Source organism: Nothobranchius furzeri, chromosome 2, assembly GCF_043380555.1.
Source record: "Nothobranchius furzeri strain GRZ-AD chromosome 2, NfurGRZ-RIMD1, whole genome shotgun sequence".
Lineage (NCBI taxonomy): Eukaryota > Metazoa > Chordata > Actinopteri > Cyprinodontiformes > Nothobranchiidae > Nothobranchius > Nothobranchius furzeri.
In genome coordinates this window covers 27,982,577-28,010,247 of record NC_091742.1, presented here as the reverse complement: position 1 = coordinate 28,010,247, position 27,671 = coordinate 27,982,577, and the positions used below count along the sequence as shown (strand labels likewise).

Genomic DNA, 27,671 nt, shown 5'->3' with positions numbered 1-27,671 from the left:
TGCTATGTTCTATGCTCCAATTAAACAAGATAAATATAACTTGTGTCACGTACCCACAGTCAGTGATGGTCTGGGGCGCCATGTCAGCTGCTGGTGTTGGTCCACTGTGTTTTATCAAGGGCAGGGTCACTGCAGCTAGCTATCAGGAGATGTTGGAGCACTTCATGCTTCCATCTGCTGAAAAGCTTTATGGAGATGAAGATTTCATTTTTCAGCACGACCTGGCACCTGCTCACAGTGCCCACACCACTGCTAAATGGTTTACTGACCATGGTATTACTGGGCTCAACTGGCCTGCCAACTCTCCTGACCTGAACCCCGTAGAGAACCTGTGGGATGTTGTGAAGAGAAAGTTGAGAGACGCCAGGCCCAACACTCTGGATGAGCTTAAGGCCGCTATCGAAGCATCCTGGGCCTCCAGAACACCTCAGCAGTGCCACAGGCTGATCGCCTCCATGCCACGCCACACTGAAGCAGTCATTCCTGCTAAAGGATTCCCGACCAAGTATCGAGTGCATAACTGAATATAATTATTTGATGTTGACTTTTTTTGTATTAAAACACTTTTCTTTTGTTGGTCGGATGAAATATGCTAATTTTTTGAGATAGGAGTTTTGGGTTTTCATGAGCTGTACGCCACAATCATCAATATTAGAAACAATAAAAGGCTTGAACTACTTCAGTTGTGTGTAATGAATCTGATACATATGAAAGTTTAATGTTTATCAGTACATTACAGACAATAACGAACTTTATCACAACATGCTTTTTTTAGAAGGACCTGTATACATATATATTGACAGAGAGAGGGGGGGGGGCTATGGGGGTTGTGTCGACATGGAACGGGGTGTGCGGCTAAATACGTTTGGGAACTGCTGGACTACAGAAACCACTGGAAACCGGCCCTTGAGGCCCAGAATTATACAACCCTGCTGTAAAGGGTGAATTTAAAGCATAATGGCTCAAGAATTGATTTAAAAGTAGGAAAAATTTGCATATTATGCCTTTAATTTATCACAAGTCTGACTACAGAAATCCTTCACATTCACATGATGAGCTAAAACAAAAACCCACAGACTCCCAGGTTCTCATTGCTGGATGTAAAAGTTCCACATCAGACCCGTTAGTGATCTAAGAGTGAGCTGAACATCGTGGACTTCAGGTTTTATTCTTATACAATCATCTGAATCTGCTCCTGTCCTTGTCCTTCGACCTTTTGGGGGAGCGGCTCATGTCCCTGTGACCTTTGTCCTGACCCTCTTTGTCATGTCTGGATCGGGACTTTCTGTGCTTGTGGTCCCGGTCTCTTGAGCGTGAACGTGAGTGCTGGCGGCCCACCTTCCTGTCACCGTGGCTCTCCTTACTGTCCTGGAAACACGACAGTAGAAGACAAGAGTGAGGACAGACGGATCACCTTTCACTTGAAATGGAGGCATTGCTTCTCAGTTAGGAGTCTTCTGCTACAACAAACCCGGAACACCTGATCAACACGTTCACACGATTATTGATTCCAGAACTGGGAAACCATTGGGGAGGAGCAGCGTGACATATAGGACACGAGGCGTTACTCTCATATGGACGTGTTTCTGACAGAGTAACCGAAGACTTGGGACCTTCCAGCAGAACACCCTGTAAACGCTCATCAGTGCTGGGAGTAATGCAGTACAAAAGTAATTAATTACTGTAATGCATTGCTTTTTGCTGTAATGTGGTAATGTAAGGCATTACAGGGAAAGTAAATGGTAATATTTACTCGGTACAATTGTCAGTAACGCGGTAATTACAACGCATTTTTAAACCCAAAATCAAGACGTGTTCCTTAAAAATTCAAATAGCAGGAAACCCGCAGAAAGATCCAGTATCTGCATATATGACGTCATTTATGGACTCAGCTTTGCGGGCAGAGAGGACGCCGCGGTACCGGCTCAAATACTCCAGCGGCGTCCTGCGCGCGGCCGCTGCAACATTCACAAAATTGCTCCACTAAAACAAAATAATTCACCTGCGATCGTTCATATCAGCGCATGTTCTCTGGTATTCTGTACTTTTCTGACGTGCTTTGCCTCAGCTGAGTTCATAATCTGTGCCCCGGTGATTTCAACTCATTACTGCTGGAGCGCCGCACATGAGAAGATCCCTTTGGCTGATAGAAAGTAGGAAGTCTAGGAAACAGTTTTTCTGGAAGACGGAGAAAACATGCAGCATGCAGGAAGGTTAGAGAGAGAAAGGGCCGGAAATTATTCACATAAAATCAAGAAAAAAAAAGAAATAAGTAGGAAGATTTATCCCCAATACACATTTTTACCAGTGAAAAGCAATAATATATACGCATTTAATATTTATACATGTGATAGAATCAGATCACCCCAGAAGTCAGTCCCACATCCAGGGCCGTATCAAGGCATTTGGGGACCAAGGCAAATATAGGCTTGGAGCCCCCACCACCTCACTCCCTGCTCAGTTAATGTAAGATGGCAGCGTGCTGAGAGTACAGATTGTTGTTGCTTTTATTTAATAAACAATCATTTTAAAGCACTGTTATTATATCTGACTGTTTTTAACAGCAACCCTAGCTCAGACACCACATCACCTTCCACATATGTGTCATGAGCTCACTGAGCGTCACATGACCAGACTCATACTGAAGTTGTTTTGGTGAAAGTAACTTAAAGTAATGCAAAAGTAGTGTAATGCCTTACATTTTAAAATCAGTAATGAATTACTTTAAAATGAGGGTAACAAGTAATAAATAATGCATTACAGTTTTGAAGTAACTTGCCCAACACTGACGCTCATGATCACGGTTTAGCAGCTGAAATCATTACGCAGACAGACGGGCAGGCGGACATGAAGACAAACACAGATTCTCCATAATCATACAAAATATCCCAAAATTCTGAAATAAAAATACCACTAAGATATAAGTGTCATTAAATTTGTGACCAAATGTTTTTGAGAATGACAACAATATTGGTTTTTGTGAAGTTTGCTGCTTCAGTATTTTTAGATCTTTTTGTCAGTTGTTTGTCATGTATTGAAGGATAGTTACAAGTAGTTCACAGGACACACACACACACACACACACACACACACACACACACACACAGCCTGAAGCCCAGAATGCAGACTATCAGCAGGGGGACAGATTGAGACAGAACGTCATGCGTCAGTGACGGTGTGTGTCCTGTCACTGTGACCCGATTGATCATGTGTCCTGGCTACTTGGACAGGGGAGATCTCTGTTTGGGTGACTGGTTAGCGCACACGACTTTTACCCAGGAGTCTGGGGATCGAATCCCGATTGGACCACTCTTTTTATATCCACCACAGATCTCTCTGAAGAACTCAGCTTTGACGGCTTCAGCAACGCTGTGCCACTCCGTGGATTTTCTTTTTATTTGTTTTGCAAAAGCACTTCCTTTCATTTCTCCACCTCACCCACAAGTACCTCAACTTCTGCTTCTGTGAAATTGCGCTTCCTTGATCGGCCTTGATCTACGGTCGCCATGTCATTGGCGGAGCGCTGCAACAGCCGGCTTATGTATATAATCTTACATTGGTGATCTTCTTAGTCCCTACACCCCCAGCAGGTCCCTGAGGTCCAGCGATAAAAGCCTACTGGTTGTGCAGCACCAGGCTAAAGGTCAAAGGTGACAGATCATCTGCTGCTGTGGCCCCCAGACTCTGGACCTCTCTCCCCCTGAGCCTGAGACCAGTGGACTCAGTGGTCTCCTTTAAAAAGCAGCTGAAGACTCACTTGTTCAAGCTGGCTTTTGTATGACCTTCTTCACCTCTCTCTCTTTATTCTGCTCTCCCCACCTATTCCACCTTCCTCAGGATCCACTGATCTCCCTCTTTCCTGTTCACTCTCTCTAATCACAATAGTCTATTTTTTGCTCATTTTAAATATATATTTTAATCATTTTCTAAATTCTTTATATTTTCCATTTTTTGTTTTTGTGAAGCGCCTCGTGATTTTTATCTTGAGAGGCGCTATAGAAAAGAACTTTTCTTCTTCTTCTAATAGGACCTGCAATAAAACTTATCAAAATTCGGTGGACGTGGTCAACTTTTTCAAAATGGCGCCCCCTAGGACCATTACAACTGCCAGCCCAAAGCCATGCATTGACTGAGGATTGTGAAATTTGGTACACTTGTTGTTTTAGGTGACTGAGCTGAACCTTCCTGAACACGAGCATGTAGAAACGTGAGTCAGGTTTACGGAGTCATCTGTTTAAAGTTAACAGTGAGTCAACCTGCCTCCAAGAAAAGAGCTCAGCTATAACCCGTATCCCCAAAACCCAAACCTGGAACTAAAACTAGCACCGAATATTCAGAGGAAATTCAGAAAAGAAACTTTACTTTGTGTTTTCTGGTGTTCTTGCCATCCTCATTATCTGAATGATGATGATGATGCTTCTTCTTATGTTTCTTGTCAAGGTGCTGATGGCTCACTGTCTCCTCTTCATCCTCAATCAGCAGGTCATACTTGGAACTGATCGGAAAGTTATGGAAATCATCAAGAAGAAAGATTCTGGTCTGTGTCTGCCTGTGTGTGTGTGTGTGTGTGTGTGTGTGTACTAGCTGTATCGCAAACATATGTGTAGGATATAATATCAGCAGCAGTTTAGAAGGTAGGCAGGTTTCCAGTAGTTAAAACGTTGCTGGATCTATCCCAGCTTACCAGTGTTTGAATGAGTGAATGTGTGAAAAATGGAAAGCTCTCCGCGTACCTCAAAAAGCACTAAATAATAATTATAATTATTATTGTATTAATAAGTCTTTTACGTCTGTTCCCATGGTGTTGTTGTGCCAGTATAAAGCAATTTGGGGACACGCTAGTGACTAGAAAGGGCTACATAGATGAAGTTGACGTTAAGTGTAAACGTCTCTGAATCTGTCGTCTGTTTACCCGCCCAACTGTTACGAAACAAAGATACTCTTGTTTGGGCTTCATCTTGTCCTTCAAAGCTAGCTTTCCTCGGTTTTCCAGGTCCTTCTCGTAGGCTTTGAAGTCATCTTTGGTGTACTTGCCACCTGATGCACACATAAGGTCCAACATAAGCTTTACTTCTTCAAGACGATGTCCTCAAACATGTTTAAAGCTCGAGTGTGAGCACCTTTTCCTTTCCACTTGATCTTAGCGACCGACTGACTGAAGTCCACATGGATCCGCCGGTCATCAATGAGTACGTTGTCCATCTTGAAGTAAGCTTTCTCGCAGTCCTCTTGCTGTCGAAACAAAAAGAACAGACAGGACAGCAAGTTTAGAACGAGTAGATAAGTTTAGGTAGAAAGGTGCCGCAGCTCAAGTTCCTCTAGAAAACAGCTAAATCAACCAGGAAAGTCCCGGTCCAATGTAACAGACTGGCCCAGTCCTGACCAAGACATATGATGGGCCATCAAACGTTATCATGTCAATCACCAACAGGGTCCATGAAACAGCACATCACCGAGTTCACACAGCTAACCGCTAAAGCTAGTATGACTAACCAACACACAACAGGGTCATTATCCTGCCTCTGCTCCAACAAACCTGCTGATTAGCAGGATTCTGTAGATCCTGATGAGCTGCTGAGCAGGTGATTCAGCCATTGAATTAGGTGTGTTGAAAAAGAAAAATGTAAACTTTTTGGTTAGGAGCCCTGAAGAACCACGGCTGGAGAGACCTGGGGCCTCATTTATTATATTCTGCATAGAATCCTTAATCCTGTCCTCGCGTAAAGTATGGATGTATGAATGGATGATGGATGTATGAATGGATGATGGACGGATGATGGGTGGTGGGATGATGAAAGGATGGATGATGGATGTATGAATGGATGATACATAGTTAGATGATGGTTGGAAAATGGATGGTTGGGTGATTGGTGTATGAATGGATGATGGATGTATGAATGGATGATGGACGGATGATGGGTGGTGGGATGATGAAAGGATGGATGATGGATGTATGAATGGATGATACATAGTTAGATGATGGATGGATGGATGATGGTTGGAAAATGGATGGTTGGGTGATTGGTGTATGAATGGATGATGGATGTATGAATGGATGATACATAGTTAGATGATGGATGGATGGATGATGGTTGGAAAATGGATGGTTGGGTGATTGGTGTATGAATGGATGATGGATGTATGAATGGATGATGGACGGATGATGGGTGGTGGGATGATGAAAGGATGGATGATGGATGTATGAATGGATGATACATAGTTAGATGATGGTTGGAAAATGGATGGTTGGGTGATTGGTGTATGAATGGATGATGGATGTATGAATGGATGATGGACGGATGATGGGTGGTGGGATGATGAAAGGATGGATGATGGATGTATGAATGGATGATACATAGTTAGATGATGGATGGATGGATGATGGTTGGAAAATGGATGGTTGGGTGATTGGTGTATGAATGGATGATGGATGTATGAATGGATGATGGACGGATGATGGGTGGTGGGATGATGAAAGGATGGATGATGGATGTATGAATGGATGATACATAGTTAGATGATGGATGGATGGATGATGGTTGGAAAATGGATGGTTGGGTGATTGGTGTATGAATGGATGATGGATGTATGAATGGATGATACATAGTTAGATGATGGATGGATGGATGATGGTTGGAAAATGGATGGTTGGGTGATTGGTGTATGAATGGATGATGGATGTATGAATGGATGATGGACGGATGATGGGTGGTGGGATGATGAAAGGATGGATGATGGATGTATGAATGGATGATACATAGTTAGATGATGGTTGGAAAATGGATGGTTGGGTGATTGGTGTATGAATGGATGATGGATGTATGAATGGATGATGGACGGATGATGGGTGGTGGGATGATGAAAGGATGGATGATGGATGTATGAATGGATGATACATAGTTAGATGATGGATGGATGGATGATGGTTGGAAAATGGATGGTTGGGTGATTGGTGTATGAATGGATGATGGATGTATGAATGGATGATACATAGTTAGATGATGGATGGATGGATGATGGTTGGAAAATGGATGGTTGGGTGATTGGTGTATGAATGGATGATGGATGTATGAATGGATGATGGACGGATGATGGGTGGTGGGATGATGAAAGGATGGATGATGGATGTATGAATGGATGATACATAGTTAGATGATGGTTGGAAAATGGATGGTTGGGTGATTGGTGTATGAATGGATGATGGATGGATGATACATAGTTAGATGATGGATGACTGATGGATGGATGGCTGTAGGAGAGTTTGGGTACTGGATCTAACCTTATCGAACTCGATGAAAGCGTAACAGAGGGAATCTCCAGACTTCCAGTCTCTGATGATCTCACAGCTGGACAGAAAGGAAACAGTTAGTTTAGTTTTCTTCACACAAAAACGTCACCGAGTCTGGAGACGCCGGTCGAGTCCCCAGAGCACCTCCACTAGCTGGGTTCTACGATGCTGCTTCTGGTGTTCCGGGTTCAGCTTCAGTCTCTGATGGACCTGTGTGCTAAAAACGGACTTTTCTAACGGTTCTGGTCACACCATACAGGTGAAACTGGAAAAACTAAAATATGGAGCAGACGTCCCTTTATGTCAGTAATCCAGCTCAGACTGAGAGACCAGAGGCTCAGGAACCCTCTGCAGGTGTTCTGGATTCATCAGCTGTGATCATGTGACACTTGGAGTCTAGAGTAGTGAACCTTTTCACACCCTTCTAATTATCTGAGATGTTGATTGTGGGGTTTTCATAAGCTGTAAGCAATAATCATCACAATTATAACAAATAAAGGCTGAAACACGCATGAGTCCGTCTCATAGGTCAGTTTCACCTTTTACGTTGAATTACTGACATAAGTGAACTTCTGCACCAGAGTCTCATTTTTCCTGTTTCACCTGTTTCATATATTAAAAAAAGCATTAAGCAAAATTAAATGAGAAACACACACACACACACACACACACACACACACACACACACACACACACACACACACACACACACACACACACACACACACACACACAGACACAGACTAGAGTAAAGGAAAACCAGCATTCCCAGTTAGACCCAGAGGAATGCTTCAGCACAGGTGATGGTTAGGGTTCTTCTGAGGAGAACACTCTGGTTAGATTAGACTCTTTACACATCAGACCAACATCTCTGAGCTCTAGCTGGAGTTCTGATTTACTTACAACGCTCCGATCCGACCGAACCACACCAACACCTTCTCAGTCTGATGGTTCTACCCAAAGACCGTGAAGTGAACGGGTTGGCCTGCTTAGACAGTTAGAGCCGAGCCAGGCTGAAACAGAACCTTCTTCACGATGCTGGAAGCCCTGAGCTGAACACAGCTGGCTGCTGGCTAACAGGAAGTCTGGCCGAGGTGAACGATACCTTTTGATGGGTCCAAAGCGAGAAAAGATGATTTCCAGGTCCTCATCAGTGGTTACTGGATTCAGCTTACACACAAACAGAACATTCTCTGGAGGCTTCACATCTGCATCAGGGAGGTCCCCCACCTGCAGGGGAGCAGGACAGAAGGTTTCTGCTGGATCTGGTACCTTCAGCAGAGAGATGAGAGCACATCTTACCATCTCCAGCAGGATGGCCTGAGTCTTAGCCTCCTTCTCCTTCAACCTCTCTTCCAGCTCCTCAGCCTCCTTCCCTTCAGTATCATCGATCACCTCCTCAGCTCCGATCCGGCCGCTCTGGTTTATGAAGCAAAACGACGATGGCTGCTTCAGACACACTCACTACCCAGTAGAGGACCTGAAAGAGCTGGATATGGTTTGGTTCTGGACTCACATCCAACTGCTCCTTGCTGGGCTCCGGGGATCGGTCTGGCACCGGCAGGTCCAGAGGGTCATCAAACGGATCATCTAGTATCACGGTGTGGTTAATTCTACAACACAGGGGTAGTTATGAGCCCACACAGAGACGAGCAGCACCACACAGTTGATTCTGTCCCAGAACGTTGTTCCATATGGGGACTGGGCTCCAAAGTGCAACAGAACGTTTCTGTCTGAACACACACCGACCATCACGACAGGCTGCTCGTACCAACCTGATGTCCTGAAATGGGACAAAATCCTTGTCGACAAAGGCCTCGTTGATTTTGGCCAGGACGTCCATCCCCTCGGTAACTTCTCCAAACACCGTGTGCACGCCATCCAGGTAATCCAGGTTCTCGCCAGTCGTAATGAGGAACTAGGAGGGAGAACCGTATGAGAAACTCGTAACTGCTGTTTGGCTGCTAACTTTGAACTTTTTATACAACGTTGGAAGCATTATTGGAACAGAGTATTTCTAGCCGGTATAGATAAGAGTTCACATCAAACTAAAAGCTCCATCAGTGATGCCGTCTGCTGACACAGATTATATGTAATATATACATACATATATACATACATATATATAACACACATATATATATATAACATATATATATATATATATATATATATATATATATGTTATATATATAACATATATATAACATATATATATATATATATATATGTTATATATATATATATATATATATATATATATATATATGTGTGTTATATATATGTATGTATATATATATGTAATATATACATACATATATATAACACATATATATATGTTATATATATATATGTGTTATATATATACATACATATATATAACACATATATATATATAACATATATATATATATATATATATATATATGTTATATATATAACATATATATAACATATATATATATGTTATATATATATATATATATATATATATATATATATATATATATATATATATATATATATATTACATATATATTACATATATGTAATATATATACCGTAAATCCTCTAATACAGGCCCGGGCCTGTATTTGACAAAAGCTCATCAAGCTCCAGGCCTTTATTGGAAGGAGGACCAGTATTAGAGGCAGGCCTCTATTTCTATTTGAGCAAAATGAACTAATGGTTCGCTGGAGTTTTGACAATAAAAATTGCGCCCACATTTTCAAAGTTAAACACATTTCTTTTAACGACGGTAGTTTCTGCTTCAGCCCTCTCCCCCCTCCCCCTGCTTCAGCCCTCTCCCCCCTCCCCCTGCGCAGCGGCCGCAAACTCACTGATGCGCCTGCAGCCTCTCGGAGTTCCTGCTGCTCTAAACATTAAAATTATTATTTCATTTTCTGTTCCTCACTTCTGATGACCTTCAATGGTGTCTGTTTGTTGCAACCAGCAGGTACAAAAACTAACTTGTTTTTATTTGACTATTTTTCTGTCCTGTCTGTTTATTATCTTCCTGCATCTCCTCTCAATCCTAAAGAAAAACTGCTACCTGGGTTCATATATATTCACCTCATGAGTTACCTTTGAACTGCAGTTCTAAAAGATCTACCGACCACTAAAACAGGGGAGTGCTCGCTGTTTGGCGGCCGTATCAGTGATCAGTGCGTCGGAGGACAAGGTGATGCGCGCAGCGCCCCGCTCCACAGCATGCAGCGAAACGCATCAGGCGCAAATAAAAGACAGAAAACATTAAAGGAAATGAACTGACATGAACGATCGCGTGTTAAATTAGTTTTTGAGGTGGCGACACCTGATTGTTACTGTGGCCGTGCTCAGGAGGCAGATCTACCGACCGCGAAAACAGCGGAGCGCTCCCTGCTTGCCGGCCGCATCAGTGATCTGTGCGTCGGAGGACAAGGTGAAGCGCCCCGCTCCACAGCAGCGATACACATCAGGCGCAAATAAAAGACAGAAAACATTAAAGGAAATGAACCGACATGAACGATCGCGTGTCAGTACCTACGGTCTGGCACAGCGCGTTGCCCCCCCCCCCCCCCGAGCGCAGGAGCTTGTCACCTGCTGACAGCAGGCTGCTGTCTTTTCCGAGGGCTGCATCTTGCCGGTCATTATCACGTGACAGCGACTAGTCGACGACAGGCATAACAAGTCACTATAGTGAAGTTGAGTAGTTCATACACCCCCTACTGCTGCTCTCCAGAGTGTTCTGCAGCATAATCAGCACGTTCTCTTTGAACTTGATAGTGTAATGACCTGGCTGGGGTTGTAAGCCAGGTGCATTCTGGGTATTGTGTTATATGTGTTTCCTATCGTTCTGCTGGTTCCTATGTGCTGATTTGCGTGTTGTGTGAGTGTTATGTAAGCCACAGGGAAGGTGATGTGTGTTCTGTGGAGCGGGTTGAATTAGCATGGTTAACTGACACCGTGACTCTGTGTGGTAGGAGCGTGATAGAGGATCGTGTCTGTAGCATTACTAAGTGTTGAAGAAAAAGCCTCATAAAGGTCTGTGTGAACCTCTACTGCCTCCTGCTGGTTGATTTGGGGACTATAACCCTGCCGCTGGGACGCTCGTACTTGCTTGTTACCACATTCCATCCGGCCACAATAAGAGATCGGCCATTATTTACCTCCGCTGACTCCGACACCGGCCAAAATTGGAGGCCCGGCCTTTAATTGAATACCGGCCTGTATTAGAGGATTTACGGTATATTACATATATATGTTCGATTCATTTTCGGTATATTATTATATTTATTTAATATCTGAAGCGGCTCCTAAAGTGAGCAGAACCAGGTGTCATCACAGGCTGCTTATCTAGCACAATGTATTTAATTATTTTACAGGGTATTTGCACCACAGACATGTATACGTAGATGCCCCGTGGACTGGCGCGGTCTATTGGAGATGCCGTAATGGCCGACCGTCATTTTAGATGGATTAGCCCCCCCCCCCCCCCCCCCCCCCCCAGTGCATTCATTTCTACTGAGGAAGGTGCTTACCCAACAAACAAACACGTTTTATCTAGTTTTATCACAAAATCAAACACAAGGTACGGCATGATAATGAAAATATAATTAAATAAAAATAAATAAATATAAAATCCTATCAGGTAGGCTGGAAAAGTCACTAGTCATCCCATGTTATCTGTTTCAACTGTACGCTGGTTGTTGTAAATGTAGGCTGCACAGAAACGGGCATAGTTGCTTACTCTGCATTGACTTTGGAGAGTGAGGAGACCCATCCAACATGGTGGCGACACTGTTAAACTCTCCAGCGCCCAATGGGGCGTCTACGTGTCCATGTCTATGATTTGCGCAGCTCACTCTCATACAGACGAGTGTTGTGTTTGCCCACAGCCGCCCAGAGTTTCTTCTTTAAAACTCGTATTAAATAACGAGCGTCCTCCGCGCCGTGTTTCTCGTTGTAGGATGAAAACTTTACATCAGTTGTCACAGCGGAAAAGTTCAGCAGACATGTTTGTTTACATGTTTGCCACAGCGGGCCTGCTCAGTGTGAGAGAGGCGACACGATGCTCAGAGTCTCTACAGACTCCACATTAGCAGCGACAGCCAGCTGGTTTGATCCGCTCTGAACGACGTTGATCAGAATGTGCAGATGCCATTTTTTTAAACGGAGACCGGGCGTGTGCAGCCATCATGCGTCACTCAATACAGCGTCCGTGCGGAAACTCGCCGAGGAACTTTTATCTGCTGCACTTAAATCACGCAAATGTGTGAAAAATTCATTATTTAACGGAAAAAATAAACCGAAAGGGTTCACAAAACGATCCACATATTTCAACAAGTTCTTTTTCTGGGACCGCCAGGACTTGGTACCCTCCAACAAGCCGAGCCAGCTAGCATGACAGCAGCAGCACTCTAATCAGGAAAGGAGAAGTGATTCTGGTACGTTAACGGTCCGGTGTTATATGTACGTGTAAAATCGGCAGCAACAACAACATTGTTATCATTTTCTGTAGATTATGGAAACGTACCGGCACAGCCGGATGCTACTGAGGGTGCTAGGTCTGGTGCTGTGGGTCGGCTTGTGATGAAAAATCTTGAACATGCCTGCACCTTTGCACAACTGGCTTGTGGGTGGAGTCAACGATGTCTGTTGAACTGGCTGCACCTCTCCGGCTATCAAACATTTGCTCTCCTTGTCATAATCAGAGAAAAAACACTGACTAACAGAGGTTTCAGAAGATGCGACTCATGTCATGTGCCATTATGCTAACACAAAAAACCTGGAGCTGTGGGTTGTTAACACCAGCTTTCTGGGGGGAGGACCTTGTAATACGGAAGCTGGGTAGCACTCAGACCAGAAACAGACTCTTTTTGTGGTGCTCTATTTAAAATATTGGATTTTCATAAAAACCCAGCGGTGGAAATGGACATTTTTTCTGCTTTCCCTAATGTGTCTGTTTCCAGCCACACTGAGAACATCCCTCTGGTTCACCTGAGAGCCATGTTGCTCATTTCCATTGTTCACCATGGACACCGTCCCTTTCTTCCTGTGTTTGATGCGGGGTGCCTTCTCTACATCAAAAAAGCGGGCCTGGTCTCCATACAGTTTACTAAAGACACAGATGTGAGAGGTTAAATTATTCTCTCGGATTTGAGTGAAGACAAGCACAAGCTGTGATGACTGACCAGTAAATAGATTCTCCTCCACGACCTGTTCCAGTAGGATCTCCAGTCTGCACAATGAAGTCTCTCTGAAATAAAAACACTTTCTTTGTTAAGTAAGAAACATTAAAAGACATCCATCAAATAATAATAATAATATACCGTAGGAGAAGGCCATGTAATGCAAAGGTTATGACATTTGTCTACAAACTGCCCGACCAGTGAAACTTTTGCACCATCCACTCATTTTTGGACTTTCACCTGTAATTTCACCAACAAAGAAACAAAACAATGTCCTGATCAAAGGACACACACACACACACACACACACACACACACACACACACACGTAAACCTGCTGCCAGTGACAGTACCAGTAATTGGTTGGTCTGGGGTTCTCCCACAGAAAGAGTTTAGCGAGATGTCATCTCCTGCATTCTAGTGATTGTAAACAGGTTGTTTAATCTATTTAAAGTGTTTTTAAATTAACAACTTCAACAGGTCATGGTTTAAAAACCACGCCCACTCCGAGTACAGATACAGATCTTTAGATAGTTGAACAGATGGATACAGATAGTGGTGTACTCCCTAGAAAAAAGTAACTTTACTGTTAATCTCTGCTAAATTAGAGTATTTCATGTTTATTTTTCATCTTCTTTTAAGCAGACATCTATAAATCCAGAGTTGATGGACCAGAACAGCCACACCAGAAGCTGTTTCCTAACCACGTTGTAGCGTAGAACTTGGTCACACTGCAGTTTGGGCTTCCTGACAGGGTTGCGGAAGGCGCTTTATAAATAAAGCTTTGATTGATTGATTGTGTATTACTGGACTTTTTTCATATTTTATCATCAACCGTTTCTGGTATTACCATTTGCAGACGGTCCCTGAGCGCCCGCTCTGCTCTGTCGGCCCAAAGAGATCAATGCAGAGCACGACGGAGAACGTTTTTTTTTTAAATAAACAACGTTGTAGTTTGTTTACTACCTTACCACCATACCAAAGAGGTGCGTAATGTTTCTAAACACCCATCTGTTCAGAAGTTATTGAGGCACAAAAGTCGAATCTGTGAATATCTTGCTAACTTTACTGAAGTCATAGGTTAGACCGTTTAGTTACCTGTACATTGTGGATCAGACAGTAGTTGTAGTACTTTATTTTGCACAACTTCAGGAAGTTAAGGCAAGCTGAAAAAGAGCAGAGTTACCGGTGAATAAAATGTTTAATACAAACATTTAAGCGCCCAGATATAAACGTTTTACAGTCGCGCTGATTAGCATGAGCTAACAGCACCATAACAAATCAAGTAGCAGCCGGCTTTGATAAAAGCTGGTTAATGAAATAAACTGGTATTACATGCAAATGTAAAGAGTTTCTTTACTTTTAGGCCTTTCTTCTGTGAATAAATCAATAACAATATCTCCCAGCGTCGTTTCAAGAAGCACCGCCATGCTGGTCCAAACTTCTCGCGAGAAAACGTTAGTACCAAGCGCATGCGCACTTTGTGCAGTGTTTTGTTTTTGCAGCTGCGACTGCGCGTGTTTGGGCTTGTAAAGTCGACCCAAAACAGAGATGACGGGTCCAACGTTTTGCTTTATTTTGACTCTTTTTGTCGACAAGTGGGCAGCTGAACACCGTGAGAGCCAAAGATTTGGAGTGTTAACCTGCTGTTAGATTTCTGATTACTCAATGCTTGTGTTTGTTTGCCTCACTCAGTTTATTCACAGGAAAATATCGTGATTAACGTGACAACAGGGACATTTTCAGATACACACCTGCAAGATTCTATTCTGCAGGTAAACCAGAAATCCACTAAACCAAATTTTAATGCTGACATTTCTCTGAGGAAAAGATCAGTCTCAGTTTCAAACGAGTCAACCACCCGTCTCCCAGATTAATTTAACCAGTGTTGCCAACGTCCCAAAGATAGAAAGTAGCCGAAGTTGACCCAGATGTCGCCAGATGCTAATTTGCATATTTAGGACGTTATCACGTCACACCACATTGGCGTTTATTTTCCCCCAGCATCTAAAAGAAATATAGCATCTAATATATATATATATATATATATATATATATATATATATATATATATATATATATATATATATATATATATATATATGTAATATGGATGTGTATATATATACATACATACATACATACACATATATACATACACACACACACACACACACACACACACACACACACACACACACACACACACACACACACACACACACACACACACATATATATATATATATATATATATATATATATTATATGGATGTGTATATATATATACATACATACATACACATATATACATACACCTATATACATACACACACACACACACACACATATATATATATATATATATATATATATATATATATATATATATATATATATATATATATATATATGTAGGGAAAATGTGCTAAATCCACACATCCAAGTGGAGAACATGCTAACTCCACACATATATGGGGAGAACTTCTCCCCATATATGTGTGGAGATAGCATGTTCTCCCTATAACTGTGTGGAGGTAGCATGTTCTCCCTATGACTGTGTGGAGTTAGCATGTTCTCCCTATGACTGTGTGGAGTTAGCATGTTCTCCTATGACAGTGTGGAGTTAGCATGTTCTCCCTATGACTGTGTGGAGTTAGCATGTTCTCCCTATGACTGTGTGGAGTTAGCATGTTCTCCCTATGACTGTGCGGAGTTAGCATGTTCTCCCTATGACTGTGCGGAGTTAGCATGTTCTCCCCATAAATGTGTGGAGTTAGCATGTTCTCCCTATGACTGTGTGGAGTTAGCTTGTTCTCCCCATATATGTGTGGAGTTAGCATGTTCTCCCTATGACTGTGCGGAGTTAGCATGTTCTCCCCATATATGTGTGGAGTTAGCATGTTCTCCCTATGACTGTGCGGAGTTAGCATCTTCTCCCTATGACTGTGCAGAGTTAGCATGTTCTCCCCATATATGTGTGGAGTTAGCATGTTCTCCCTATGACTGTGTGGAGTTAGCATGTTCTCATTAATGTGTGAAGTTAGCATGTTCTCCCTATGACTGTGTGGAGTTAGCATGTTCTCCTCATTAATGTGTGGAGTTAGCATGTTCTCATTAATGTGTGGAGTTAGCATGTTCTCATTAATGTGTGGAGTTAGTATGTTCTCCTCATTAATGTGTGGAGTTAGCATGTTCTCATTAATGTGTGAAGTTAGCATGTTCTCCCTATGACTGTGTGGAGTTAGCATGTTCTCCCTATGACTGTGTGGAGTTAGCATGTTCTCCCTATGACTGTGTGGAGTTAGCATGTTCTCCCCATATATGTGTGGAGTTAGCATGTTCTCCTTATGACTGTGCGGAGTTAGCATGTTCTCCCTATGACTGTGCAGAGTTAGCATGTTCTCCCCATATATGTGTGGAGTTAGCATGTTCTCATTAATGTGTGAAGTTAGCATGTTCTCCCTATGACTGTGTGGAGTTAGCATGTTATCCCCATATATGTGTGGAGTTAGCATGTTCTCCCTATGACTGTGTGGAGTTAGCATGTTCTCCCCATATATGTGTGGAGTTAGCATGTTCTCCCTATGACTGTGCGGAGTTAGCATGTTCTCCCTATGACTGTGCAGAGTTAGCATGTTCTCCCCATATATGTGTGGAGTTAGCATGTTCTCATTAATGTGTGAAGTTAGCATGTTCTCCCTATGACTGTGTGGAGTTACCATGTTCTCTTCATTAATGTGTGGAGTTAGCATGTTCTCATTAATGTGTGAAGTTAGCATGTTCTCCCTATGACTGTGCGAAGTTAGCATGTTCTCCCTATGACTGTGTGGAGTTAGCATGTTCTCCCTATGACTGTGTGGAGTTAGCATGTTCTCCCTATGACTGTGTGGAGTTAGCATGTTCTCCCTATGACTGTGTGGAGTTAGCATGTTCTCCCTATGACTGTGTGGAGTTAGCATGTTCTCCCTATGACTGTGTGGAGTTAGCATCTGCTTCCTATGACTGTGTGGAGTTAGCATCTGCTTCCTATGACTGTGTGGAGTTAGCATGTTCTCCCTATGACTGTGCGGAGTTAGCATGTTCTCCCTATGACTGTGTGGAGTTAGCATCTGCTTCCTATGACTGTGTGGAGTTAGCATGTTCTCCCTATGACTGTGTGGAGTTAGCATCTGCTTCCTATGACTGTGTGGAGTTAGCATGTTCTCCCTATGACTGTGTGGAGTTCCTGGGACCCTAGTGAAGAATGTATGAGTCAGAAGGTGAATGAGTGTAGTGAGTATTATGTGGGTTTGCAGTTTATGAAATGAGTGACAAACTATTTTAAACTTTTTTTTTACGTGATTCCAGCAATGTGTGAATGAGTGAGTGAATGAATAATGGATTCTCTTCAAAATGCTTTGAGTTCATTTAAGAACGCTCTGCAATTCTAGTCCATTACTAATATTCCAATTATCCGGACGTACCTGTTAAATAAAGCCATGGGTAAAGCTCAGCCATGAAAAGCTAGGCTAAATGTTTTGGGTGTGTGGTTAACGCAACAAGCAGAACAAAAAAATAGAATTAGAAATGAAAACTGGCTTATTACCATGTGGCCCATACAGGCTTGCATGGCTAGAAAAAAAAACAGTAACTTTGAACTTCATAATCACACATGCCTCTTTAGCAATAGTTAAACTGACAATCAAGACCGTAGAAAGTCAGTGATCTGAGCATAACTTCATCATTCAGCAGGTGTTACATCACACAAGGAAGTGCTCCCAGAGCTGAGAAGAAGGGGGAGGAGAACTGACAAGGAACTAGTAAGAGATTACTGACTGTTTTCTTCCTGGCTCAGATGAGAAGGTATGTTTAGTTTCTGTCCTTCCTGCTGAAAGGAATCAGATTCGCTCAGCTGGGCCGACGGGCGAGGTCCGAGACAGAGGCCCAGGACAGAAGTCAGAGGAATCATACACGTAAGACCAAAGCCGGACCTGCTCTGTTTTTGTTTAAGTGGGATGATTGAAGCTTGTCACACCTCAGATGGTTCTGGGTGGGACTGCGGTCTCAGATAGAGCCTTCGAAGAACAGGTGAGCCAAACCCTCAACGACAAGACAATGTTGTTAGAAACAATCTGGTGCATTTTGGAAAGTGTGAAACTTCTGGAGTTGCTTTCTTTCTCACAGAAATATATTCAAATAAAAACAAACAAGTTCCTAAATTATTTATAGACTGTCAGCATCAATGTAGCCTCCAGATGGAGCCTACAATACCTACTGCATGCAGTCTTACACAGGTCTGCTGCCCCTGGTGGAGAATCTGCAGGCGGCTCGGGCCAATTTAATTCCTTTGTGATTGTTACTGAATCAAAAATAAAACAGTAGTTTTATTACTGTCTGTCTTCTCAGCCCCCCGGTGACAGATGGGTGCTCGTACTGTGGAGGTTTCTTCCTCCTCTCCACTCTTCATACATGCTAAATACCTGTCTACGTCTGTGTCCTTAGCACCGTTTCTTCTTGGAAACTCAATTTTATTATTTTTAATAATGCATTCAACTTATAGAGCGCTTTTCTAGACACCCAAAGATGCTTTCACACACTGCTAGTGACGGTAAGCTACTTGTAGCCACAGCCGCCCTGGGGAGGTCTGACAGAGGCGAGGCTGCCATTTGGCGCCGTCGGCCCCTCTGACCACCACTAACACAGGCAAGTTGGGTGAAGTGTCTTGCCCAAGGACACAACAGCAGGATCCCCTGGTGGGAGCTGGAATCGAACCCACGACCCTCTGATCATGAGGCAACCCGCTCTACCACCTGAGCTACTGCTGCTTTTTAACTGCTGAAGGTTACACTAGCCCACAGCCTTTGTGTATTTGCATGCATGAGTGTTTTTCCAGTGATCTAAGTGTATGTGCTGCCTTAATGAGCGAGTCTCCCCAACGTGGGATCAATACAGCACTCTGTTCTACATCCATGCTTAGTAATACGGGGATTGCTGCCTGTCCCTGAAACAAGTCAGTGACTCGATCTGCTGGATTTAACTAGCACCGCTGAACAGAACTCGATGCAACGATAACCCTAACCCTTGGGACGACCCTGGCGCTATGTAAAAAAACTGAAATGACTAAGGTGTCACCCCCTACTCCCCCCAGTGAAGCATCGGTGAGACGCGTCTCTGGTCTGGAGCTTCTGGGGGTTTCCAGACGGCATTCGTTCAGGGTCGGGCTGCTGGTGTTGGTGGCTCAGGGCGTGTGATCAGACCAGGATCAGAGTCAAACCTTCAGTTTCCTCCTTTGGTGTGAAAGGGACTTTTTTCTGCTGGGGTGACGTCAGCTGGCGATGCTCTTCTGCAGGAAGTCATGAGGTTGTGGCGGCCAGAGTTGACTCTACTGCTGTGCCTGAGACCACAATCAGTTGTGCTTTCTGTGTTTACACCGACAGAACTGTTCCAAAACATGGCTGGTTACCGCGGAGATGCTGCTGAGCCACAATAACGAGGAGGAGACCCGAGTCAGATCAGGCTGAGAGCGGAGAAACCTCTGACAGCCATGGACTACCAGTACCAGCAGAACTCCAAGGTGGAACGGTTCCTCAAGCTAGGATACGCTCTGAATGACATCCTGAGGGTTCTAGAGAGCCTCCACCGTGACGCCCAGACCAACGACATACTGGAGGAGCTGATAAAGACCTGCAGCACCAGCGCCCCAAACAGCCTGAAGCTGGTACCCCGAGGATCTAGCCCTGGACCCAGCAGAACCAGAACTGGGACAGACAGGGAGTCAAGCACTGGCTTCAGAACCGTGGTCATAGATGGGAGCAATGTGGCCATGAGGTGAGACCAAAACAACGTGTGTGTGTGTGTGTGTGTGTGTGTGTGTGTGTGTGTGTGTGTGTGTGTGTGTGTGTGTGTGTGTGTGTGTACGATTCTGGTGGAGCTCCACTACAGAATGTTGTTTTAACAAAATAAAGCCAGACAACAAACCTGCAGGTCTTCTGATCAGATCACCAGCAGAGCCACGTGGGTCAGAACCAGAAACCAGCTAAAACACCATTGTATGCAAAACAGATCAGTACTTCCTGTTCAGATAAAAGGGGAACTCCTACACACACAGACACACACACACACACTCACGACTGTTTAGTTACGTTTTTGCAACCATTAAACTAAAAAATTTGTTTCAGTCTTGTTTCGGTGTCCGGTGGTAATGATCCGGTGTACTCTCGACTCCAGCAGAACAGTACCAGTCTGACTGGTGTATGTGTGTGTGTGTGTTCTTGTACTTACTGCATACTGAGGACCATTTGAACTATTTTCCCCACAAAGTGAGGACATTTTCCTGGTCCTCACTTTTTTTAAAGCTTACCAGTTGGTTTTAGAGCTTTGGTGGGAAATGCGTCTTAGTTGGGGTTAGGATTAGGATTAGGATTAATACAGTCACAAAAATGAACAGAAGTCAATGGATGGTCCTCACTATGACAGAAGACAGGTGTGTGTGTGTGTGTTTGAGGAAATAAAGCAGCTTCCTGACTGACCGTCTCTCATAGCCATGGAGACAAGAAGGTGTTTTCCTGTCTGGGCCTGCAACTGGCTGTGGACTGGTTCTGGGACAGAGGACTGCGTGACATCACGGTCTTCATCCCCCTGTGGAGGAAGGAGCACCCACGACCCGAGGCACCAATCACAGGTGGGTTGATGTTACTGAGGTGTCGCGAGAGTAGGAAGAGAGCGAAAAGGAAACGACTACAAGAACTGAAATACACGTGTGACCAAACTGAACCAAAGAAATTTGGCGATGAAGAAATGGTTTGCCAGGAGCCCTGACGCATGAAGGACCCACCGTGAGGGAATTATGGGAGGCGACGGTGGCACAGGAGTCAAGTGCTGGCCCCGTAATCAGAAGGTTGCAGGTTCGAGCCCCGCTCAGTCTGTTGCTGTTGCCTGCTGGTGGTGGTCGGAGGGACCGGTGGCGTTTGTGCTCAGCAGCCTCGCCTCTGTCAGTGCGCCCCACGGCAGCTGTCTTAGTTCATCACCACCAGCGTGTGAATGGGTGAATGACTGTGTTGTAAAGTTCTTTGGGGGGTTCCAGGACTCTAGAAGGCGCTATATCAAATACAGGCCATTTAATTACGTTGAATAATGATCAGAAACAGGCTGCTGTTGCAGCTGCAGCTCTGGACACAGCTATGCTAATTTGACACTGTTGACCCTCGGAGCTCCAGACTTACAGAGCATAACCTGTGGAAGGATTCTTACTGGTTTCCGAGGTTGCCAGAGGAACTATTAATGTTCACGACATGGTGAGGAGGGCCACTCTGGTACACTGGGTTGAATCCCCTACACAGAGGATTTTAGCAATTCAAGTTTATTTATATATAACCTACAAGAAGAGTCGTCTCAAGGACCTGCACACAGTAAACAAGCCAATCCAGGTCAGGTCATTAAGCCAATCAGTAAAAAGTTTCCTAAATAAGGAACCCAGCAGGTTGCATCAAGTCACATATCTTTGTTTTTCTTTCCTGGAGGCCAGACTGACGTAATGCATCCCTGGATGTGTGATGCAGTTTGTGGCTGCAAATTAAAAGTTAATTTCTGTTCATTTTGATGGAAAACGTGACATTTGGTACGGTACAAGTCTTAATCCAACACTTAAAGAGTCACCCGAAACTCTGGCTGAATAGGACCCACACCCACCCTCACACCTTGGCTCATGTGTTTATGTAGAAGATCATCAGGGGGTCTTTTGTTCCCTCTTCGGGGGGAAACTCCCACTGGGTGGGACTCTCCACCATTTGACCTTAGAACTGAAGAAGCCTCTCGGATGAGAGGTGAAACGTCTTCAAGCAACTCAAAGAAGTCCAGACGCTTTTCTTTCAAAGCTCATTAGACTAAAAGCTAGCTTGTGCAGCTAGCGTACGCTTCACAAACCACGTGACTGCACAGAGCCAGAGAGAGCACAGCTGAGTGCACAGCGCTCGGCCGACCATTCAGCTCAGCTGGACATTAGCTACATGCTAACTCAAAGCTATCTGAGTTTTTTTCTGGGCGTCTTTAGCAAGAAAAACGCAGTAGAGCGACAACGTTGTAGTTGTTTTCCTGCGTTAGCGTATAGCTAATGTCCTGCTGATCTCCGCCCGTGGAGAACGAGCTGATGTGGAGCGCCAGCTGGCCCTGCTTGTCCCAGTCCATCCACTGGTGTTACAGAACAGAGTAAGGTTTTTGCTAGATTTGGATACCCCCTGGCGGTTGTTGCTGATAATGGTAAGCAATTTGTAGGACAGTTGTTGAGTCATTTCTTAAGTCGTGTGGAATCAAGTACATCAGAGCATCCCTGCGTACAAAAAGCAAAGTAGAGGTTTCACAGATACCTGAAGAAAGCTGCGAGAAAGCTAAGACAAGAAGAACTCCCAAAGATACCACACAGCATCAGGAGAAACTGGTCCCAATCAGCTTCTGAGGGGATTTGGTTTAGTTCTCCCTCTCTGAATGTTCAGTACCAGTATTCCCAGTCCAACAGTTGGATCCAGATCCATTTAGAATCCTCAGCTGCTCAGAATCTCCAGGTTTTCACAAGTGACACTCCCCGCAGATACACAGGAGCTGATCTCATGCAGGTCCGGTCCAGTCCAAGTGTCTCAATAGTCTTGGGCCTTCCCATCATTCGGTAAACTGCTTACCTTACGAACCCTCTGTGCTCCTCTGGCAGCCGTCTCCTTGTGAGTCCAAAAGTCAGGACACATTCCCACGACGAGGCGTCCTTCCAGTATTATGGCCCTCATCTCTGGAACAGGCGGCCAGAAGACCTCGGGGTCGTAGAGGATGTTCATGTTTTTAAGAGCAGGCTCAAGACTCACCTTTTCAACTTAACTTTCAGCTGATATCTGCTTTCAGCTGCATTTCCTGTTTTATTAACTTGCTTATTTAAACCTTATACGACCTTTTTTGTGCTCAAAGGATAAAAACGTTAGAAAATTAAAGGGTTATGTAAGGGTTAATTATTTTCATTTTAATCTCTTTAATCAGTTTTTATTAGAAATTTTCTATCCATATTAGCCATTATTATTATTATTTATTTTCATTTAACTTATTTTGATCATACCAGTGTTTCCTCGGTGGGGGCCCTCTGCCTCGGGGGTGGTGGTTGACTGTGGCGGCCTGGGCGCTCCTAGGGGTGTGCTTAGGCGGTGGTGGGGGTTACTGCCCTCCCTCCCTGGGCGCCCTGGGTTGGCGCCTCGGCTGCTGCCGTCGACCAACTACTGCCAAGGCAGATGGCTCACCTGATGGCGTGTCATTGATTACCTAACCCATCAGAACTCAGCCTGGTGTTTACTTATGTTGTGTTTTAGGTTTTGTGTGCGTGTTCTAAAACACGCCGTAGCCTTCAGGGTTTCTGTCAGTGCCAGTGTTAACTGTCAGGACTTGCACCAGCAGCCTGCAGCAGTTTCCAAGGAACCTCCATAACCAAGAAGTGAAATCCAGCCAGCGTTCATGTTGAGTCATGCTAGCAGAGGTAACCAGAGGGTTGCAGGTTCAAGCTCCATCTGTCACAGTCATTGTGCCCTTGGGCAAGGCCTTCAGGGCACACCCTTCTTGCCTGCTGGTGATGATCAGTGGAACCAGTGGTGCCGGTGTGCAGCACTTCTGTCACTTTGTCCCAGGGCAGCTGAGGCTACGACGTCACTACCAGCGTGTGAATGGGTGTTACGACTTGCGGAGGCCTCTGGCCCAGATAAACGACCCGCACTACGACCCCTGCCCCTGCAGGACCGATCTGGATGTGGTTCAGCCATATCCAGTGCGGGAGACTAGTCACAAAACATGTCAACACCAAGTCCCTTTGTGTCTTCTAGATAAACATGTTCTGGATGATCTGGAAAGCAAGAAGATTCTTGTCTACACTCCGTCTCGCTTTGTGAGGGGGAAGCGGGTGGTGTGTTATGATGACCGCTACATCATCAAGCTGGCGGTTGACTCAGATGGGATCATTGTGTCCAATGACTACTACCGGGACCTGCAGGCGGAGAATCCCCAATGGAAGAAGTTCATTGAGGAGAGACTCCTCATGTACACCTTTGCTAACAACAAGTAAAACTTCAAAAACTCTCTGGTTCTGCTCCGAGTCCATCTCCTTCCTCTGCCTGTGGCACATTTGTTCTAACCGGGTCTCTAACTGTGCTATAACACGAAGGTTCATGCCTCCAGACGATCCTATGGGGAGAAACGGTCCCACCATCGAAGACTTTCTGAGGAAGAAGCCATGGAGTCCAGACAAGCTGCAGCTCTGTCCATATGGTGAGTTCCCTCAGGTCGTCCTCCTTCTCTCAGAGGTCAAACAGAGGCTGCAGTCATCTTGAGGCTTCTCCCAAGAGGCATAACGTCTGGTTGTATCAAGTTAACACCTGTTCTTGCTGTGGACAGCAAGGTTCTTCTATGTTGCAGCAGATCTGAAGACGTATCTGGCTGTTGTTAGGACCGTCAGGGTTTCCCAGGTGGGGGTGGTGGTGCTAGCCACCCGCGCCTGTCTGGGGGGCCCAGATGTAAAGTCCAGTGTCCCTCTGTGGCTCCTCAGACATACGTTAAGATGACTTTTTGTGATTTTGTTCCTTTTAGGGAAGAAATGCACTTATGGATTAAAGTGCAAGTTCTACCATCCCGAGAGAGCCAACCAATCCCGGCTGTCGGTGGCTGATGAGCTGAGGGCTCTCTCTGGAGACAGAGCATCGACCTCGTCTCCTTCCAGATTCCAGCTAGAGCACACCTACACCTCAACCACCCCTCCACCCCCCAGCACAGACGAGCTGTCCCAAAGAACCTCTCCCAGTAACCCGTTAGCCTTTAGGAGGGAAACTAATTTGGACCAGGATGAAGCCTTCAGCTCCACGGAGAGCTCCATGTCCAGGCTCTGCATCCAGGATGTGGCCTACAGCACAGAGGTCCCCCTGACCTCCTACAGCAGCGGACTAGGCAGCTACCTCACGTCCAGCTCACTCAGTGGGAGCTACGTGAGGTTTGCTCACAGTGGGCCAGGCTACTACCTCCACCAGAACAGTTCTGTGCCCTGTGACTGTCACACGTGCAGACAGTGCAGGTGTGGTCACCAGAAGGTCAGGATGTCTGCCCAGCACCATCACCCAGCATGGAGCTCATGTGGAGATCTGCTTCCAAGGAACAGGGAACCTTCTCCTTTCCCAGCAAAGTCCCTCAGACAAGTCCACAGCTCACCATGGGACCAGCAGGTACTGGGCAGCTTCTCCGAGTCCAGGCTGGGCAACCGGACCAGGAGCATGACCAGAGAGCAGAGGAACAACCTGAGGAGCCAGCTGAGCACGCTCTACCCTCAGAGCCTGGTGGAGCACGTCCTGAATGCAAACCCCCACATCTCAGACTTGATGGAACTGAGTCACCTCATTCAGAGACACAGAACCAACTCCCACTTCCAGACCGGGCCTAGTTAGAACCCAGACTGGAGTTCTGATTCCAGAACCTGAGTCTGGTTATGGAAGCATTAAACATCAGTTTGGACTGAAGCTTGGCCCTGAACTGATCTCCACTCAGCTGTTCTGCTGCTGGACCTCGACGCCTTGAGCTGAGAACTTCTCCGTAGTTGTGTGAAGAATCAGTGAATTCTAGTTTTTGTTGTACTTTGAGCGCTCAGGTTCTGACGGAGCTGACGGTACAGAAGCTGAATACGACCCGGACCCCTCAGGGCGGTTCTGTAGGACAGGAACCAAAACCGTCTGATGGGTGGAGCTGGTTCTTCATCACCTGCTGGGATAACAGTCTCATGAATGTTTGTCTTCATTAGCCTCCGACTGTCATCTGCTGGTGCCTGCTGCCACCTAGTGGAGGAAAGGAGTACACCCAAAACAAAACATTCTGAATAGATTTTTTTAATTATTTTTTTTTACAAATAACTTATCTGTTACAAAGACAGTTTTCCCATCTGAAACCAAAAATACCTTTAATGTCCACGTGATGTTTGTCACTGATGAATAAATGCAATCCTGGATCTGGTTTCCTATTCTTAACGGGGTTTGAGGAGACTCAGAGTCTGGTTTCACGACACTCGGATTTAACTTGTGGTCAATAAAAATCAAAGGCACTGATGTCAAGTGACAGAAGGCAGACGGTGTGTGTGTGTGTGTGTGTGTGAACAAGTCACAGGGCTCACATGAGAACTACACAACAAAAGACTGGTTGACTCGGACCTGCAGAGGTCCACACTGACCCAGGTTGGAGCTCCAGACAGACATGATCCGGGTCCTACTGCTACTCTGCAGCTGTCCCTAAACATCGACATTCCAGTTGTGTGATAGCACGGCAGATTGTCTTCCCGTTGTTGCCCCCCCCCCCCCCCCCCCCCCCCCCCCCGGCGTCCTGATGAGCTGGATCTGAAAGCACCAGAACATTCGGTTTTCTTCCTCACACCAACAAACTAGTAACAGGAAACCAAGCAAATAAACAAGCCGTAGACCGAGAGGCTCTTATTCTGAAAAGCTTCGGCCATCCCGCACGGAGCTGAGAACGAGATCGTCACCTAGAGGAACGGAGTTATCAACATCTATAGATCTATGCTTACAGGAAATACAAATGATTCATAGAGAGGAAGACAATGTTCTCAGATTATGTACAGCGAAGAGCTCAGGGAGCGTCTGCCTCCATGACGGCGTAAAACGCACGCGACTCCGTTCAGTCTCACGACGCCCCCACAGGGACACGGTGGGGCGGCGTGCTTGGGTTAACAGCAAACACACGTTCTAGTCCCTCCCAGGTCAAGCCACGGCCTGGCCATGGGGTAATACTGTAGGAGAGCAGCAGCGTACCCTCGGGGGTCAAAGGTCACCTGTTGAGCAGAAAAGTGGGAGGCATTCCGAGTCTCTCGGGTGAGGTATCATCCAACTCCTAAGAACAACCTGAAGCTGTAAACACCATTCAGCAGACAGCAAACAGACAGAGACGAGGAGACAACGTTCCACCGCCACCTCCGGCAGGCAGGCCCGCGAGGCTCAGATGTGCCGCGGGAACTCGCACTGTTCACAGCGGTTCAGGGCGGGGTGGTTGAGGAAAGTGCAGGCGGTGCAGCTCCACTGGACGCCCTCATCCTCCTCCTGGTCTGCACTGGGCTTCACAGCCTTACTGCTGGAGTCTGGGAGGAGCAGGAGGAGAAAAGGGAGGTCAAGGTAGGAGATACTGAGAACTTCACGCTAAAGCAAAACAGCAGCTGACGCCTGGAGAGA

General features: G+C 45.1%; 3 protein-coding genes across 12 annotated transcripts in view; 1 reads left to right on the top strand and 2 right to left on the bottom strand.

Moving 5' to 3' along the window:
• Window positions 1-683: 683 nt before the first annotated feature.
• ppil4 (peptidylprolyl isomerase (cyclophilin)-like 4) lies at window positions 684-14,942 on the bottom strand. The gene is made up of 13 exons (XM_070545488.1): window positions 14,819-14,942; window positions 14,557-14,624; window positions 13,462-13,526; window positions 13,268-13,385; window positions 9,064-9,206; window positions 8,805-8,901; window positions 8,591-8,707; window positions 8,394-8,518; window positions 7,280-7,346; window positions 5,121-5,232; window positions 4,941-5,037; window positions 4,363-4,495; window positions 684-1,368 (listed from the first exon to the last, which is right to left on the bottom strand). Exons 1-13 carry the CDS (start codon window positions 14,886-14,888, stop codon window positions 1,180-1,182), a joined length of 1,401 nt encoding a protein of 466 aa, XP_070401589.1. The 5' UTR covers window positions 14,889-14,942; the 3' UTR covers window positions 684-1,179.
• A 1-nt stretch (window position 14,943) lies between these two features.
• On the top strand, window positions 14,944-26,443 carry LOC107396013 (probable ribonuclease ZC3H12D). 7 transcript variants are annotated; one of them, XM_054734070.2, is made up of 8 exons: window positions 14,944-15,073; window positions 15,154-15,233; window positions 18,193-18,413; window positions 19,878-20,268; window positions 20,982-21,121; window positions 24,285-24,519; window positions 24,623-24,726; window positions 25,045-26,443. In XM_054734070.2, exons 4-8 carry the CDS (start codon window positions 19,985-19,987, stop codon window positions 25,887-25,889), a joined length of 1,608 nt encoding a protein of 535 aa, XP_054590045.2. In that variant the 5' UTR covers window positions 14,944-15,073; window positions 15,154-15,233; window positions 18,193-18,413; window positions 19,878-19,984; the 3' UTR covers window positions 25,890-26,443. The 7 variants fall into 7 exon arrangements, with proteins under 7 accessions (XP_054590045.2, XP_070401565.1, XP_070401578.1 ...); XM_070545464.1 differs by having other exon boundaries at window positions 18,190-18,413; XM_054734071.2 differs by having other exon boundaries at window positions 14,983-15,233; window positions 18,193-18,260; window positions 18,336-18,413.
• The window catches only part of tab2 (TGF-beta activated kinase 1 (MAP3K7) binding protein 2), a 53,539-nt gene continuing 52,176 nt past the window's right edge, over window positions 26,309-27,671 (bottom strand). For all 4 annotated transcript variants that reach the window (XM_054734067.2, XM_015975511.3, XM_015975510.3 and 1 more), the window contains one exon: window positions 26,309-27,580. In XM_054734067.2, the coding sequence (XP_054590042.2) occupies window positions 27,441-27,580 (140 nt within the window). In that variant the 3' untranslated portion in view covers window positions 26,309-27,440. The remainder of the gene's footprint in view (window positions 27,581-27,671) is intronic.